Source organism: Eulemur rufifrons, chromosome 15 (assembly GCF_041146395.1).
Source record: "Eulemur rufifrons isolate Redbay chromosome 15, OSU_ERuf_1, whole genome shotgun sequence".
NCBI classification, from domain to species: Eukaryota; Metazoa; Chordata; class Mammalia; order Primates; family Lemuridae; genus Eulemur; species Eulemur rufifrons.
The window spans coordinates 88,854,026-88,872,651 of record NC_090997.1 but is presented as its reverse complement, the minus strand read 5'-3'; the positions used below and the strand labels follow the sequence as shown (position 1 = coordinate 88,872,651).

General features: G+C 37.7%; 1 protein-coding gene across 2 annotated transcripts in view; it reads right to left on the bottom strand.

Moving 5' to 3' along the window:
* Positions 1–16,950, bottom strand: part of ADGRG6 (adhesion G protein-coupled receptor G6) — a 132,970-nt gene extending 116,020 nt beyond the window's left edge. The window contains exons 1-2 of one of the 2 annotated variants that reach the window (XM_069487629.1): positions 16,537–16,950; positions 9,276–9,376 (exon numbers count right to left, since the gene is read on the bottom strand). In XM_069487629.1, coding sequence (XP_069343730.1) covers positions 9,276–9,376; positions 16,537–16,538 — 103 coding nt within the window. In that variant the 5' untranslated portion in view covers positions 16,539–16,950. Of the gene's footprint in view, positions 1–9,275; positions 9,377–16,124; positions 16,158–16,536 lie in introns of those variants that run through there. The other variant, XM_069487628.1, reaches the window with a different exon arrangement.
* Positions 16,951–18,626: the final 1,676 nt, after the last annotated feature.

Genomic DNA, 18,626 nt, shown 5'->3' with positions numbered 1-18,626 from the left:
TCAAGGCAACTGATTCAGGGCTGTGACATGATTCCAGTTGTGGTTTATCAGAAACACTGGATGCAGGGAGATTACTTAGGAGCTCTTACAATATGCCCTACGGAGATGACAGCCTCTGAGGCAACAGTTACAAAAGACAAAGGAGATATTTCTGATCTAGATTCAGCAACACTTGGTCACTACTAAATACAGGTCTCAGCAAGGAAGGGAAGGCATCAAGGGTGCCTAAAGTGCTATTACTATCTCCAGCTTTTTGATATATATATCAATGCTGTTCACCAATGAGGAAACTAAATCTCCCATTTCAGAAGCACAAAAGTATGACAGAAAGAAAGCATAAAGCTGCAGATTCAATAAACAAAAACTGATTCTGTCACTGAGCAACCTAACCACAGCCTTAGGGAAGTTCTTAGCCTCTGTGCCCTTCAGCATTCATCTTTGAGTGTACTTATCTTACTGAATTATAGCCAGCAGTAACACATTTATCTCCCTGCTGGGCTGGAAGTCCTCATTCAGCATGACATCCTCCAGTCCGGCCTCCCACTTACCTGTCTAGCCTCATTCCTTACCCGTTAGTCTAGTAACATGAAGTACACATGCTCCATGACTGAAAAGTCATTTTCAGTGCATCTGTGCATTTGTCCTTGCCCTTGCCCCTTTCTCTGCCTAGCTCACCCTCTCCATTCCCCTACCCATTCACCATCTTCTCATTTTCTGGTATCATCAGGGCCCACCCACTACTCCAATGGCTGCATCAGTATCACAACTTGTCATTCAATCTTACAGCAGGAAAATCTGTTCAAATGGTCAAAGACAAAGCCATACCAGTTTTAAAATATTTTATTCATCACCCTGCTAGAAGATGCAACTTTAACATTACCTACTCTGTAAGAATTCTTCTGAGATCTCTTCTGTTATCACTTGATATCATATTTGCGATTCTACTAAATGACATATCACACTGCATCCTACATTTTTCTTGTGTCAGTCTCCCCATCCAAAACTTCTTAACATTAAGGAATATGATTTATAATAGCTTTGCATAACCGGGACTTTAAAAAGAGCCTGAGATATATACATACACATACACACATGCACACATATATACACACATACATGCACACACACGATGCTCATATATTATGATATTATGGCATAGCCCTTAGCTTTTAAATAAGTCTAAGAACAGAATATTAACTTTATGTTCCCTGTAACTCCTTTAAGTACTATAATACTCTCATAAATGTTGAAAATACTTTAATAATAGTGAGGAAACAGGGAGGCTCTGATTAAGAATGTTTAACTCTCTGATCAGCTAGACTCATCCTGCTACGGGAAATGCAAAGTCTCAGTAGGACAGCTTGGAAAGCAATTTATTATAATTCTTTCACTACACATTTCCTGAACACATCTTCTGTGGTGGCAAAATCAGTAGTATCACGTTTGCAAATGGACACCACCTTAAATATAAGAAATGGCTTAAAGTTCAGAGAGAACTTTCTTTTGAAATGTTTAATAAAAGAACAGTCCTCTCTAATGCATGTGTGTGGAAGACATGTAAGCAAGGCAGATGATGAGAAGGAGAGTCCTAACCAAACGAACTAAAAGCATCAGGGCTTACTGAACTGGAAGAAGAAAACCCTATGTCAATTTAGCAAAGGCTCTGAGAGAAAAACCACAAACCCTATGGTTTAGTGAAATATTAGGTCTTCAGCAGTACTGAAACAGAAATTTTGTGGTCATGAGCTGAGTAGTCCAAATAAAAGATGAAGATTAGTAGTCCAAATAAAATACTAATATTGACCTCCAAAAAGCCAACCAGGACACAATTGATCATCACAGTCTGATTAAGAGAATTTGAAAAAGGGGGATGGGGGAATATTTCCATAATCTTAGTGTGCATACTTGGAGTTCACCTTCTTTAAAACAAACAAACAACTCCCAAGAGCGAGGCAAATTATCTATAAACGTCTAGCCCCCATAGCACCATTATTGGAGCTACTGAAACCAGTCATCAGAAACTCTCATTCTCTGTCTTAAAATTCTGTTCAATGAAGCCAGTAATCCCTCAAAACTATCACTTACACTCAACAGAGGCCAGTATCAGTTGTACGTAATACCTTATTTCTGAACATATATTTAAGACATAGAATAAAAGAACTGTGAATGTGTATAAAAAAGGTGATTAATATTCCCAGAGTGTTTCCTTTTCCAGATCCGTATTTTACTTCAATAATAGTCTTTAATCTAAACTTTTGACCAAGTAAAAAATCTTCTAAAGAGATTGTTCTGTTGGGGATCTGCAAAAATTATGAGCATTCACTCATTCTTATAGCTTTCCCTAAACCAACAGTACCGATTAATCTTATAATTAATGAGAAGAAAGAGCCTGATTTGTAAATGGGTGGATACAATCCATCTTCTGGGCTCTAGTGCACTTTCTCTCTTTTATCTAAACTGGCAGCACCAAACTTGGAGGAGAATGTATTAGAGGGAGGCATATTTTTTTATTCCCAACAGTTGATTTATTGCAGAAATTTTGTAATATTTTAAAAAGCATATCATTTCTAAACCACAAGTTTAAGGCGAAGCAGGTTTAGGAATGACCATAAACCAAGATATTTTGATATGAAATTCATCATAATTCAAACTATTTTTCTGAGAAAGGATCTCATTCTGAAGATTGTTTGCAAATATTTTTAACTTTTTAAAAAAAATCAAGATAAATTAGTCTTAATCATAAAAATATGGTAATAACATGGCCCCATTGGGCTCCCTTATTCCTGAGTATATTTTCTTGGTAGATGGTTAAGAAGGTTAACCTGAACTGGTGACAGCTACCACCCATGTGCTGGCAACTGACCTTGTTTTCTTTTCAGATGTTTAATCGTCTTAGTTCAATGGAGGGGAAAAGATATGTATGTGACTTCATGTTCATTGTAGGATTAATATACTTTTCTCATCTAACCTCCAAACCTTCCTCCCCCTGCTGTCCCACCCTGTAAAATGTATTTACTCATTAAGTCTGGAATACTTTTGGTTTTCTTTCTCTCTGGTTCATCTCCATTTTGTTCTTTTCCACATTCTTTACTTACTGAACACTATGATATTGCAACTTTAACAAGAACAGTGCCAAAAAGCACATATTCTACTTGTTGAAAATAAAAAGAAATGTCTTTGCTAGGCGTGGTGGTTCCCAGCACTTCCAGCACTTTGGGAGGTGGAGGTGGGAGGATCGCTTGAAGCCAGGAGTTCAAGACCAGCCTGAGCAACACACCCAGACTCTGTCTCTACAAAAAGTAAAAAAAAAAGAAAACATAGTTGGGCATGGTGGTGCACATCGGTAGTCCCAGCTACTCAGTAGGCTGAGGCTGGAAAATGGCTTGAGCCCAGGAGTTTGAGGCTGCAGTGAGCTATGATGACACCACTGCACTCTAGCCTGGGCAACAGAGCGAGAACTTGCCTCCAAACAAAAAAAAAAAAAAAAGGAAAAGAAAAGAAACCCTTTAGAGAATTAGTCATTTAAAAGTGGTGGAAAATACTCTACCTGCTAAAGTCTCAGAATTGATATGCCCTATTAAAGTCTAGAGTTTCCAGGTTTATCTTGCCCAAGAAAGTTACCTGCCCAATCTCTAGTTCTAGTTCAATATAAAAAATAGCTGCTAAAATTGAAAGGAAATGCACACAGGTGAAACTTTTAAGGTAAAACAATTAAACTATGTGCATGTTAAAAAAAAAAAAAAACAGACTGTATAAAACACACACACACATATTCCATGATTAAAGCCTTCAAGGTTTCCAGTACACACTCCTTTCAATACTGAGATTCCTTTGTGTCCCGATTGCCAGTGATAGGGAATGTGAAGGACAGCCGGTTTTATTTTTGGCAACCAATCACTAGCAGAGTCATTCTGTACTTACAGTGGCCACTCACTGGTCCTAGCTCTGCTCTTTGAGACATCTGGAATAAGTCTGTTATCATTTTCAAATGACCACTCTTTAAATATCTAAAGACCAGTTATCTTCCTACTGACTTCACTACTTTACAGTGACTATGCCATTTCTCTAAATCAGTTTTTTTTTAATTCAGTGAGATTTTTACTTTAAAAAAATTGATACACAAAAGCAACAATGTTATGGTGGACACAAAGGAATGGAGCCCCACGCTGCAGCCCATACTCAGAGAGGTTTCACATACTCAATGTAGACAGAGACTGCTCTGAAACAGCCCTCAGACTGCTAGGGACACATTACCACCCTGGTCAGCCTGGTCTAGATAGTCTATGTCCATCAATTCTAAATTCTGACAGCCATTCCTGGAGACAAGTGTGATCTGACCAGTGAAAAGCAGCACTCTATGTTGAAATCCCCCTCTTCCTCATATCGTCTAAATGGTGTCTGTTTCATTAGTGGCCCTGTTAGGCATTTGAGACTGTCACTGTGGTGTCAAGGTAAGTCATTTCCATTCTGTAGTCATGTAATTGACTTTACGACCCCCTTATGTGGAGTTTCATATATAACTACATTTGAAATCAAATGATCCAAAGGTACATGAGGAAATTACCGAGAAAGATGCCTCAGAGAAACATCTACATAAAACTTTCTAGGTTTTATTTATTGAATCACATTGCCTCCTTTTAATCTCAGGTCTGGAACGGGAACACAGCTTTTTAGCTGAAAGCTTCAGATGCTAATTTGTAACACTTTCACCTTGACTGAAACACACACACACACTTATCATCATATGCAAAATAGTTTGCACAGTTAGAGCCTTATGTTTGACCTATAAGATACATTTAGTAATTTTAAGCACACATTAATACTCAAATGGCTAAAAAAAAAAAAAAAAATTTTGCAGATTTAAGAAAGGATTACTTTTACAGACATTTAAAAGCCTTTTGATCAAATATAATGATATGTTAAATATGCCCATTTAACACTTAAATACAGGTTGCAATGTAATTGATGCTAGCCAATAATTGCTCATTCTATGATCATGGGAAAAATTAACACAAAAAAGTACAAGATTCTTTCTACCCAATCACCTGCCTTCCAGAACTATGATGTGCTCTAGGTTAGAAAGTACACAATTCAGGCCAAATTATACTTTCAGAAACATTTCCCCTTTTAGCTGTTGATGTCTCATAGATATCAGAATAACACTCCACTTTGAAACAATCTGCTGATATCATTGATTTTTTAGGAGAGAAAGGAGGCTCCTCCCTCAGTACTCATGACTAAGACTATGTGTGGAAACAGGCTTCTGGTTGCTTAGGAATTTATTGGCTCTTGGCTGTTTGTTTCCCACTCTACTTGAAGCCATAACCCTCTGTCTGCTTGAGATATCATTCATCTTCAGAGTCATGGAGTGTCACGCCACATAAAAAGCGGTTATTACTCAAAACACCTTTTAGAGATTCTTGTCAAGTGAAGAAAGAGCCAAAGTAACAATTAAGTGACTAACAAAAAATTTAAATATTCATACACTTCAACAACTTCTCTGGTCACTTTTTAAATATGAGTTTTTTTAAAAAAAGAAAAAAAACACCTTATGAAGTTCATCAGGATTTTTTTTTCAGATTACTAAAGTAACACATGCTCATTGTAACAAGGCAAAAAATTCAGAGGTGTATTTCCACTGTTGTCCCCCCTCTTTCTCCAAAGTGTACCTCTAAGATAACCCATTTTAGAATTCTGGTGTGAATCATTCCATGTTCTTTCAATATGTTTATATAATCTTACACAATCATATACACACAATTCAACCCACTTTTGTAATACTGCCCATTACAAACCTTCATTCTACCCATCCATGAGCAAGATATGTTTTTCCATTTGTTTGTATCATCTGTGATTTCTTTCTTCACTGTTTGTAGTTCTCTTTGTAGAGATCTTTTACCTCCTTGGTTAAATATATTCCCAGGTATTTTATTTTCTTTTTTAGCTATTAAATGGTATTCAGTCTCTAATTTACTCTTTGCTTGACCATTATTGATGTACAGGAATGTTACTGATTTATGTGCATTGATTTTATACCCTGAGACATTGCTGAATTTATCAATTCCAGGAGTCTGTTGGTGGAATCTTTGGGTTTTCTAGCTATAAGATCATATCATCAGCAAAAAGTGATAGTTTGACCTCCTCTTTCCCAATTTAGATATCCTGAATTTCTTTCTTTTGTCTGATTGCTCTGGCTAGGACTTCCAGCACTATGTTGAATAGACATGGTGACAATGGGCATCCTTGTCCTGTTCCAGTTCTTAGTGTTTTCAGCTTTTCCCCACTCAGTATAATGTTGGCTGTGGATTTGTGATATACGGCTTTTATAATTTGAGATACGTTTCTTCTGATCTTTGACAAAGCAGACAACAATATACACTGGGGAAAAGAATCCGTATTCAATCAATGGTGCTGGGAAAATTGGATAGCCACATGCAGAAGAATGAAATGGGCTCCATATCTCTCACCACTCACAAAAATTAATTCAAGATGGATAAAACACTTAAATGTAAAGCATGAAACCATAAGAATACTAGAAAAAAATGTTAGAAAAACTCTTCTAAATATCGGCCTAGGCAAAGAATTTATGAAGATGACCGCAATGGCAATCACAGCAACAACAAAAATAAATGAATGGGACTTGATTAAATTAAAAAGTTTTTGCGCAGCCAAGGAAATAATCAACAGAGCAAACAAACATCCTACAGAATGGGAGAAAATATTCACAAGCTATACATCTAATAAAGGGATAATAACCAGAATCTACAAAGAACTCAAGCAAATTGCAAGAAGAAAATCAAATGACCACATCAAAGAGTGGGCAAAAACATGAACAGAAGCTTTTCAAAAGATAGATAAATGGCCAATAAATATGTGAAAAAATACTCAACATCACTAATCATCAGAGAAATGCAAATTAAAACCACAATGAGGTATCACCTTACCCCTGTTACAATGGCTTTTATTAAAAAGTTCAAAAATAATAGATGCTGGTGTGGATGCAGAGAGAAAGGAATGTTTCTACATTGTCGGTGGGAGCGGAAATTATTAATAGTACAACCTCTATGGAAAACAGTATGGAGATACTGCAAAGAACTAAAAGTAGACCTACCATTTGATCTGGGAATCCCACTACTGGGTATTTACCCAAAGGAAAAGAAGTCATTTTATCAAAAAAACACTTGCACTCGAATGTTTATTGCAGCACAATTCACAATTGTAAAGATGTGGAATTGACCCAAGTGCCCATCAATTCATGAGCAGACTAACAAAATGTGTTATATGTATACCACAGAATATATATGGTATTCTTCAGCCATGAAGAAGAATGACTCAATGCCTTTTGCAACAATTTGGATGAAACTAGAGACCATTATTCAGTTATCCAATGGAGAAATAAACATGACAGGTACTCTCTATTAAATTGGAACTAACCGATGAGCATACACGCTCATAGAGGGAAGTAAAACTCAACAGAAATCCAGCAGGGGGGTGAGGGGAGGAGGGGATGGGCAATAACCTACTTAATGGGTACAATGAACACTATCTGGGTGATGGGCACACTTATAACCATGACTCAAGCATTACAAAAGTGATCCATATAACCAAAAATATTTGTACCCCTGTAATACTTTGAAATTTAAATAAATAAATGGATGAACAAGAAAATCTTGTGTGAGAGAGTAACTTAAAAAATTTAGCAGTAATACTTTGATTCCCACAAATCTGAGAATGAATGCCTCCTTAAATTTTGCACCCTAGGTGCTTCTATTACCGCAGCCTCGTCCAAACCCAGTTGATTCCTTTCAATTAGCCTAAAAATATGTGTTTCATTTCATTTACTCAGATGATTAAAATTCAGGAATGTGCACATATTAATTAAAATGTTGACATCTAAAATAAAAAGTCCAAATTTGAGGTGCTTTGAAGAAGAATTTTGTATAAAGATATACAAATGCATGACCTAACAAAAATGAAAGTAAATAGACCTCAACTAATTTTAATCTCATAATTTATCTTACATCACAAAATTGGTTCTGGGAAAACCACTTTTGGAAGTTAAGAAATAGTTCAACACTGTCCATCATAAAATCCAATTTTCTGATCTCTTTACAAGCTTGTTTCTTCTTTCTGGCAATGATTTAGTAATAGAAAGAATGACTTTATAATGAAAGTCTAACAAATACACACAAAAATTCACTCAAAGATCAGTTTTGTTTTGCAGGCATTAAATAAGTGCCAGGGATTTTCCAAGTAAGTAGCTGAAACCCCTAAAATACTTGGTGGCTTGGAAAAAAGTGTTTACATATTAAATACAAGTTGAATTTCTTGATCCAAGAACAAGCAATTTTAGCAGATAATCTATTTCCATGATTCTTTAAATGTATTATTCATAATACATTATAAATATGAAATTTATAAATCTTGATTAAATTCCAAGTAATAAATACGTAAGACTTCAAGAATAATGATTTTCTTGACATTTTGGTTTTACTCTAAAGAAAAATACACACCAAGAGAAAACAAAGAGTAAAACAGAATGGACTTAAAAGAAATGAGTTTGTTCAGCGACAAAAGCAGATAATGAAATGGTTTACTTTTAACTATCATTTATATTCCCCAGCCTCTGATTGGCTTGTTCACATAATTAGCTGATTCTAGAAAATTTTGTTTTCAACAATCAAAAGGCTCTTATTTCAAAGTTCAGGAAAAAAAGGTAATTACAAAAAAATGGATATTTTAATTCCAAAAATACTATAATTACAATTAACTTTTTTATATCAGGTAAACTAAATTAACTACATAATCAAAAAACTTAATTTCCAATTCCTATTTCATATTGCAACATGCTAATAAAATCCGAATGAATGAAAATAGCAGAGTTTGTACTTTCCATAAATAACTATATGAAAACTTGAAAGGAGAAGTGCTGTATATTTATTCAATAGTGTAGGAAACAGCTAGCGCTTTTTTAAGAGCATTTATGTAGTTATCTCATCACTCAATATGGACTAAATAAATAAATAGAACTAGAAGAAAGACAACAAAGATTAAAGAAATAAACTCATTAGAAAATAAAACAATGATCAAAGTAAGAGCACTCACGCAGAATTCAGAGAGGATAGACAGATCATAGGGAAAAAAAACCCTATAGGGACAGAAACGATAAAAAATGGCAACAAATAAAGATCAGGTTACTTGAGTAAGTAGCACACTTATACTGCAGACAATGGGATCATAATGAAATTTGGGGTTTGAAAGAGGAAGAGTCTTACCTGAGTGAGGAACACTTATGATATATAAAGTAAGTAAGAACAGGAGAGGACTTGGCTTCCATTTCCAATGGCAGCTCCACATTCGACCTGAATGAAACATCCTACAATGAAAGAAAGTAGCAATAAGGACACTCAACATTCAGTAAAGCAAATTATGACAAATAATGGAAAAGTGTAGGTTTCCAGCATGGATTGGAAAATAGAAACCTTTGTCAGCCTTGCTTCCAAATAAAGAAGGAACTTAAAAGATGATGATCTAATCACCTCCTTCAAACTAATCAGCAAAAGAAAAAAAATCCACACATTGTATTTGCCACTTGGTGGCACCTTCCTTATCAGAATATATATTTAATATAATAGGTGATTTCTGCACAAAGATGGGTAAATATTCAAACAACTTTTAAAAATCATTTATTAAAAAATAAAGCAATTTCAGCTTGAGCTTCACCAGACACATGCCCATCTAGGTAGCAGGAAGATGTTTATAGCAACCTTCCCTATAATCTCCCAGAAATTTAGACTTTAAGGAAATGTTTTCCTTAACAAAATGGAAATATTTAAAATAAAACCAAATTGCATAAGCTCTCTTCTTTCCCCTAAAATGAAACATTGAAGCATTAACATTCTAAAAATATTAAATTCCTTATATATGAAAATAGCTATCAATGTTTTTAAATGGCTAGGAAACACCAAGTATTACAGAAACTAGTAAATGACATTAGAAGGGTGGGTACTTTGAAAACTCTCATATAATCCTTTCTGCACGATTGTCTCATCTTTAAACTGAAAGTCATATTTAATAATGATTTAGAAAGGAACATACATATTATATTGGCTCAAAACAATGGTATGATACATTGCATTGAGTCAGCACCATCAACAGAGGCAAGCTAGCAAAGGGGGAAGTAATTATAAAAGTCAGTCACCAAAAGGGACCATAAATGGACTGGTGACCAGGAGAGTCAGGAGGCAGGAAGGTAGGTAAATAACAAAAAGAAATCTCCAGGAGATCTTAAAATCTCCAAAGAGAGAATTACTTTGCCTATAAGTAGTAACTCAGAGTCATTTCTAAAAAGAAGAGCAACTAGTAAGATACTTTAGGGTCCCAGTAATAACTTCCTTAAAGCCTGAAGGTTGCTTACCTGGGTAAAATGTGTAATACTAAACAGAAAAGCAGGAAGAGAGAGAAATACTTGAATGAACAAAATTAGAAATCAAGTAATTCCTACACTGGCCTCAAGCCTGCATTTTGAATCTTTCTTTTACTGTAAGAGACCATGTTGTGGCAAACAGAACAAGTATTAGTGTCAGATAGACCTTGTTTGCTACTCATGGGTTACTATGAAAAGTATATCTGATCACCTTGTGCCTCCTATTTCGCACCTATAAAATAAGGAACAGCAATGTAACTAGTCCATAAAGTTGCTGAGGATGATTAAGATAATGTCTTTTAAGAACAGGGCCTAACACTCAGCAAGTACTCAATAAATATTAGCTATTATTATTGTTACTGTCATCCTAGGCATTCTCATATAGCATGGTTATTCTGTCCAGAGTGAAAATCAAAGGAAATAGGATCAAGAACGGATAATAGGATCAATCTTGTATGTCAACACTAATTAATTGACTTTACAGCCACTTCTGGGATCACCTGGGAACAGAAATGAAATTGGTTATTTCTGTCTTCTATGAAGACAGAAATTTTAAGTAGTGTCTGAAACTCATACCATATTTTTGTATTCACCAAATTAGAAGTTCTTGCATCATGCAGTTCTCCTGATGGAAATTCTAAACAAGGAAAAGCTTAAGACGTGAAGAGTATTTCTTGTATGGAAGGTTTGTTGTATATACTTTTAAATATATCCATCTAAAATATTTGATATGAAAAGAAGTTACTGATAATCAGAAGTATGTTTCAGTTAGTAAGTAAGTAATGTTAATGGACATGGACTCTGGAATGGCACTGATTTACATTCTGAATCCTCTATTAGCTGTGTGGTTTGTGGGGCAAGTATTTAAACTCTGAGCCTACTTCCTCTTCTGTAAATAGGATATTATCCACCAAAAAGAACTCGAGATACCAGGGCATGGCACTTAGTAGAGGTCTTTAAAATGCTAGATGACAAACTTCTGTCACATAGAAAATTCACTTATTTGGAAGAATGTGCCTATTTCTTGTTGATGCTGGATGAATGAGTATGCTTCTAAAACAAAAACACAATTCTACATTCAAAGAAGTTTAGCGCTCCAAGGACCAAAGATGAAGTCTAATCTAATCTCCTCATTTCACAAAGGTGGAAACTGAGGTCCAGAAAAATAACGGGGCAGACCAATCAAATCTGGCTGCCAGCTATAAAGATATTAACAGAAAGGAAGTATCAGTCCAAGAGAACTCCCAGCTTCTTAATCTTTTTGGCATATGACAATTCCCCTTTATCAATATGTGAATAATGATCCTCTCTTAAATTCTTGTAACCTCTACATAATAGTGATTCATGCTCATCCACTTGGTTACACTCAATACTGTTTTATTCTAATGTGCTCATGCAACTTCTCCTTTGCTATAAAAGGTTTCAACATTTAGGGATTCCATTTTCAATCCTGAAGTTGTTTACCAAAGCTAGGTGCAAATGATGACCAACCATGGCCTGAAACATTCTAGGTCTCAAGACTCTATCACTTCAGATGGAAAAGGAACCCAGGACAAGGCAGGCACTTATAACCAAACATGAACCATATGATATGCCAACTTTCATCCACTTTACTGTTTACTGAAGAACAAACAGAAACAAATAAAGTAAGAATAGAACAGAGGAAGGAAAGCACTGTGTGTCTTCTCAGGGGATTACTTAGCAAAGACACATCCCTGAGATTTAAACAACTTTCTCACAAGAATGGAAAATCCCAAACAGGGTTACTAGGGTTCTAAATAGGAACTACAAAAAAAAAAAAAAAAAAAAAAGTACAGTCTCGCACCATTTTGATTATGGCCTCAAAGTTCTCTTGATGAGAACAGGGACATTTTTAAGTAAAAGAGAGTCATAGACTTCTATATCTGGAAGGAATCTAAAAATTATGCAGGAAAACCTATCATCTCACAGGTGAAAAAACTAAGATACTAAACTACTTGGCCAAGATCACATAATCAGCAGTGGCAGAGCCAAAGACCCTTTACGTCACCTGGTTTCCAACCCAGCTGTCCTTCCTGAGGAACAAGCTACCTCATCGCAAAGTTGTTCCTCTTTTCAATCTATATAAGCTACAAAATAAAATTTGCTTGAGTCCTGTTTCAGGAAGAATGTAACCCTTTTATAGGAATTGTTTTAAATGTGGATATGATCCTTTATAGATGTGATTTTTTCCAAATGCGTCACTGAAATAATCTTAAAAACTGCCATTTTCCATCTCTCTACTCCTAGTGGTTTCCCCAAAAGTCACAATTTAGAGAAATTAGTGAAGACATTTTGAAATTAGTAGAGAAATTGATATAGTACTAACTCTATCAATACTAACAATAGTTAGAATTAACTTCCTTCTCCATCTCCCAACTCTGTTTCTATGGCAAATCTTTTCATAAAGGGGTTTGGGGAGTGGCAGAGAAGAATACCTTAATTCTTTCATGTAAAAAGAATGGTAATTTGGTTTATTCAAGTCTGCTCATAATAGTATTTCTTTTTCTGGGTAAAGATCATGTTCCTGAGTCAAAGCTATTTACTGAAAAGAAAGTGCTACCCTATTACTCAATTTAAGTTCTTTCATGAAGTTGGGTTCACCCTCATTTTAAAGGGCTGATTTAGTCTTCAAATCTGCACAAACCTTAAACCTTATTTGACCAGTAACACTCTTAACTGGCTTGTACCACAGGTCAGATTAAAAGTCAACCTTGAGAATTACACATACACATACACACAAATGAGTGCATGTAAAACTCGGGAAATCTGAAAAAGAGAGGTAGATTCTATCAATATTGTACTATAGTTTTGCAAAATACTACATTGGGAGAAACAGGTAAATGGTGCTCTGGATCTCTCTGCATTTGTCTTCAACTGTATTTGAATGAATATCTCTAAAATTTCAATTAAAAAATTAACCCCTGAAGTCCTCATGTACACAATTATTCTCAGATGGTTCAGTGAAAAAGTATCTCTGTGTGTACGTGTGTACGGCAGGGGTGGTGGGGAAGGAGTAAAGGGAATGATAAAACAAATGGAGTCAGTATTTATAATAGGTGATTCCGCGTAAAGGGTAAACAGACATTCTTTGTTATTATTTTTATTCTCGCAAACTTCCAGTAGATTTAAAATTATTTCTAAAAAAGTTAAACGCACACACATTTACACTAAAGCGTATCAGTGTTTTTAGTTCATGACTCATCACTGTTGAGTATTATTGCTTTAATCATTACCATTTTGATAGAAGTAGAGTCTCTTTTAGATTTCCATTATTTGGATTGACATGTTCAAGTCATTTGTATAGTTTTGTATTACAAGATAAACATTTTTTCTTACTGATTTGTGATTTTTAACCAATACTATATTAAATATGTTAAGCCCTTTTCATATTTGCTCTGTTTTAAAGAAATGAATCTTGAAGTTTTTTAAGGCATTTCAAAAAATTCCATTTTGAGTAATGCTTATGAAAGAAAGAAAGATGATACTCAGACAGCCACATTGAAGCTGTACTGGCATTTTTAGTTGTTATTGATATATCCTTTAAATGGTATTGCCCCACTCAACGAGCATGCACCACAATGTCCTCCAATGTAGATAATGTAATAATGTCATCCAATTAGAAATGAAAATTGTAAGATATAGTTTTTGCCCATACATATCACACACATTGAACAAAGTCTTTTTCTATTTAGTCTAAATTCTGAATAGTCTGTAGAAAGTTTTAATCATCCCATCAGAATTGTAAACTCTGTAAGATATATGGGCAGTTAGAAAAATGGTCAGGTTTACGGAAGCATTTGTTAGTTTATTTTTAATATATAAACTGATTCTCTTTCAAATCATTATTTCCAGAAATCAGAGTGACATGTCCAGTTAGGCTGTAAAACTACAGGATTCTAATATTTCCCATAAGCCAACAGACAATAGCCTCATTCACCATTCACATTGGAAAAGCACAATGTCATGTAATTTATATAAGCCATAAATGGAACAGTAGCTTCATGCAGTTTGAGACCAATGAATGTAAGTCTTACTAACTCTACTAAATTTCTTAGGGTATGAAAAATATGCAGTCACTACAATTATCAAATATATTTATATAGTCTATAATTTCAGAACAATATACAAATGTTCTTTCTCCACAAGAAGTAGGCAGAAAATACACTTAAATAGTTTGTGTATTTATATCTCTTCAAATTTAAAAAATAATATAGTTTATGTTCCCCACTAACATTTTTCAACAAGATAGTAGGAATATGTATCTTGGAAATTTTGATATTCTTTACATACATCCTAATATACCAACATTTAAAAGGAATCAGAACATCTTAAACCATTCCATATGAATTGTAAATGTTAAAATGGAAAAGAAAATAGTTACAATCTGGTAAGAAATGAAAAAGCTTTCAGTCAAAATAGCTTAATTAAAAAACCTCAAATCAAGGTACAAAATCCTATTTTCTATATGATTTAATATTCATGCTTTACACTATAGTGACATGATTTTTTAATCACGAGGAATTCAAATGGACTATATAACAACTTCATAATCAGGATACTTTTACATTACCTGTTGATCAGTTTCACATCTTTTATTTTTAAAACTGATATTCATATTTTTTGGTGTCACATGCTTTTTTCTTATAAGATCTAAATATCTAGGAAAGCTGAAAGGAATCTGGACAAATATCTGCTGTTTAAAATCCTTACAATATTTTTAAGAAAAACTGAAGTTGAAAACAAACTCATATTCATTCGAAATGTGTCAACTATATATAAGAACAAGCCTTATATGAAATTGTTGGCTGTATTCCAAAATAAATTCTTTCAAGTTTTACCTTGCTGATTCCACTGGCATAAATAAACCTTTAAAACTCGCAGGTGTGGAATTCTTTCATTATTTCACGTGCAGTTTTAGCAAAAATAAGTCGTTCATCTCTAATTACACTGCACGCTACAAGGGACAGAGCTGCAGAGTGCTGGGTTTGCGTGTACTACTCTTTCTCCTGTTTCAAAAATGTGTGTTGCAGGGTGAGGAAGAGGAGGATGGAGAGGGAAAGACGGGGCCTAACTAAGGGGGAGGCGTTTGTCCAGGTATTAAACTGAAAGAAAATTCATGAGAAGACAAATAAGGATCCAAGAGTCGGGGAAGGGGAACTGATAATCAATTTCTAGAAAATCTTGTACATTAGTCAGTGGAAGTGGGTAAAATGTCTGTCAGGGTGTCTGCCCAAGATTAAATAAAACACCAGAAGGAAAATTACATGTTACAAGAAAAAGTAACTTCTCAGTTGGCCACAAAAATAAGCTTGGCCCCTGTGAGTCCACTCTTCCTTTTTCCATTCTGGAAGGCCAGGCAGTGCTTGGCGGCCCTTCCGAGGGGTCCCTCAGAGGCACCTCACCATTTAGAAGACAACTCCATAGAAGCAAAACTTTTAGGTTTCTCTAACCGTTTCAGCGCTCCAACCCCCCCCATATAATGCTATAGAAGTCCCCTCACAGACCCTAGAACGTAAAATGGCATATACCTTAATTACTTTGTAATCTACAAAGTACACTGAGAACATTTTCTGCGCGCTTAAAAAAAAAAAAATCAAATATCCCAAAGATCCAAGAATAACTTCTATAGTCAATGGAGACAATGTGTAAAGTCAACATTTTCTCGGCATACCAGTACCTTCCAAGCCCCCAGGTGTTGATCCCGGAGAGCGAAAAGCGCTTTCTTGGCAGGGCTAAGGCCCCTGGACTGAGGAACGGGGCCGCTTACTCCTTGTTTAATTTGAATCGAAAACACGTTTTCCCCATTCTTGAAGCCCTGCCCTTTTTATTATGCTTTACGCCGCCCAAATGTGAGGTTTACCTCTCTGGAGGAAAAGAGAGAGAGAGAGAGAGAGAGAGAGAAGGAAGCCGCACACACATGTCACAGCTCAGTTTGGCAATATTCATTCTGTGCCCCGAGGGGCAAACTGAAGACAAACCGGTTTATTCCGTCCATGCTCTTGAAGTTCTTACAAAATCATTGAGTTGGGGGTGGGGGGCGGGTACGGATAAAGATGTAAAGGAATTCTGAACTGAAAGGTGAGACTTACATGTTGACATTACTGCGCTGAGGTCCCCCGAGGCCGCACGGTCATTCTCCCACTCTCCGCGGCTCTGCTGCTGCGGGCTCCACCACGGGGACCCCTGGCGCCCGGGCCGAGCACCGCGCCGGCCCCGCTTCACGCCCTTTCTGGACAGATCATCAGGGACTCCCGCCCGCGCTCAGGGCGGCGCAAGGTGGACCCCGGGCGCGGCGGAGTTCAAGTTCCGCTCCTGTGGGCGAGGGGGCGGGCGGCACGTTCCTCCTCCCAGAGAAGTTGAGGAGAGTTAGGGCGAGAGGCTGAGCACGCCGGGGCTGCCTGTTAGCTGGTGTTAGGGTGCTCGGGGTCCGGGTGGGGCTGCGGGTGGAGGGGTGCGATTCCCAGGTCCTCGCCCCGGCTGGCGCGAGGCGGGACTTGGTCACCCCCTTGGTGGCTCTGGTTCCCCCCTGCACCCCCCGCGGGCTCAGGCTGCTCTCCCAGGGCCTGCGCGATCCGCCTGCGCTTCCGGCGCCGCGCCTGGGCCGGAGCTGGGGGCTCAGGTGCGGCCGTCCCGGAGGCGCGGGGCGTCTGGCCGGCTCCGCGCGGCCCTGGGGCGCCCCACCCAGGATCGTCAGCCCGAGGGCAGAAAGGGAGAAGTCGCCCCGCGGGGCTGGACAGGGGCCCCGGGTGCGGGCAGCGAGGATAAAGTGGCGGGGGCCCGCTGCGGGTGGGAGATTGGCGCTGAGCCGGGCTTGGCTCCCGGGCGGGAAGGGGACGGGGCAGACCCGGAGGTCGCCGGAACGCCGCGAGCGCTGAACCCTGGAGACCCTCGGCGAAAGAAATGAACAGCTCGGAATGCAGGCGCTCCTGTGGGCATCTCCTCCCTGCCCCAGCCATTCCGCGCTCCCAGCCCACCCGAGTCCCCGCGCGGGGCCCCTCCTCCAAGCTCCCGGGAATTGCTTTACTTCTCTTTACTTTTCTGACTCTTTTCTTCTCTTTTCTGTCTCTCTGCTGGGTCGCTCGCTCAAAAAAAAAAAAAAAAAAACATGAAGGGATATTAACAGGGGGCTGGGAAGATGTTCACACATCTTTTTATTGAGCGCGATTGATTTGCAAACGCAAATCCAGCTACTCACTGGGGAAAGTCCGCCGCGGGCTCTCCAATGCTCCTGTAAAGTAGCTGCCTGGTGAAGGGATCTGGACACACCTCCTCTTTCCAAGTGTGAGCCCTTCTCACTTGGAAAGCTGGTCCTTTCCCATTGTCTACTGCCAGAGTTAATCCACAAAATGCTAAAGACAAACCTTCCAATGTCAAAGCTGTAGGTACCTCCGGAGCCAAACAGCCTCGCACGCGCACACAGACACATGCCCGGGCCACACGCAGAAGTGTCATAAAAATGACTTAACGCTGATTAGTTTATGATAAAGAACTGTTGGGTGGGGGTAAAAAAGGAGGTAGAGCAGGACTTACGCATAGTTACAGGCAGAAAGGAAGCTGGCACGCTGCCACCAAATCTGGAGGCCTGAACATCCAGGGTGTGTTCTACTTATGACCTCTATCAGTATTTATTTTGATGAATAAACAGTATGATTAACAGGGACACTGAACTGTAGTATTTAAGGGAAGCTAAAGGTTCCCTGCCCAACCCTCTCATATACAGGTAGGGAATGAGATCCTGCGATGTGAGGTCTGCACAAACTAGCTAAAGGTGACCAGGGGCTAGGACCAGGTCCTCAGCCTCCCGGCTAGCCTCTATAACACCAGATTGTCTCGAGGCACTTGAAGTTCCATTCACTGAGGTTTTTTTTTTTTTTTTTTAGCAATAACATTTATCATTTCAGTTTTGTGGGTCAGGAATCTGGGTGCACCTTAGCTCAATGTCTCTGACTAGACTGCAGTCAAAGTGGTGGCTGTGGCTGTGGCTGTGGTATGATCTGAAGGCTTGGCTGGGAAAAGATCTACTTCCAAGATTATACATGGAGAGTTTTAAAGCTAGAAGAAACCAGGAAACATATGGAAAAACAAATAAATATAGATGAGTGCATTAGCCAGTGTTTTCCCCAGAAACATAGAACCAAATGATATGTATATGTATGTAGTTTTTTTTTTTTTTGGAATT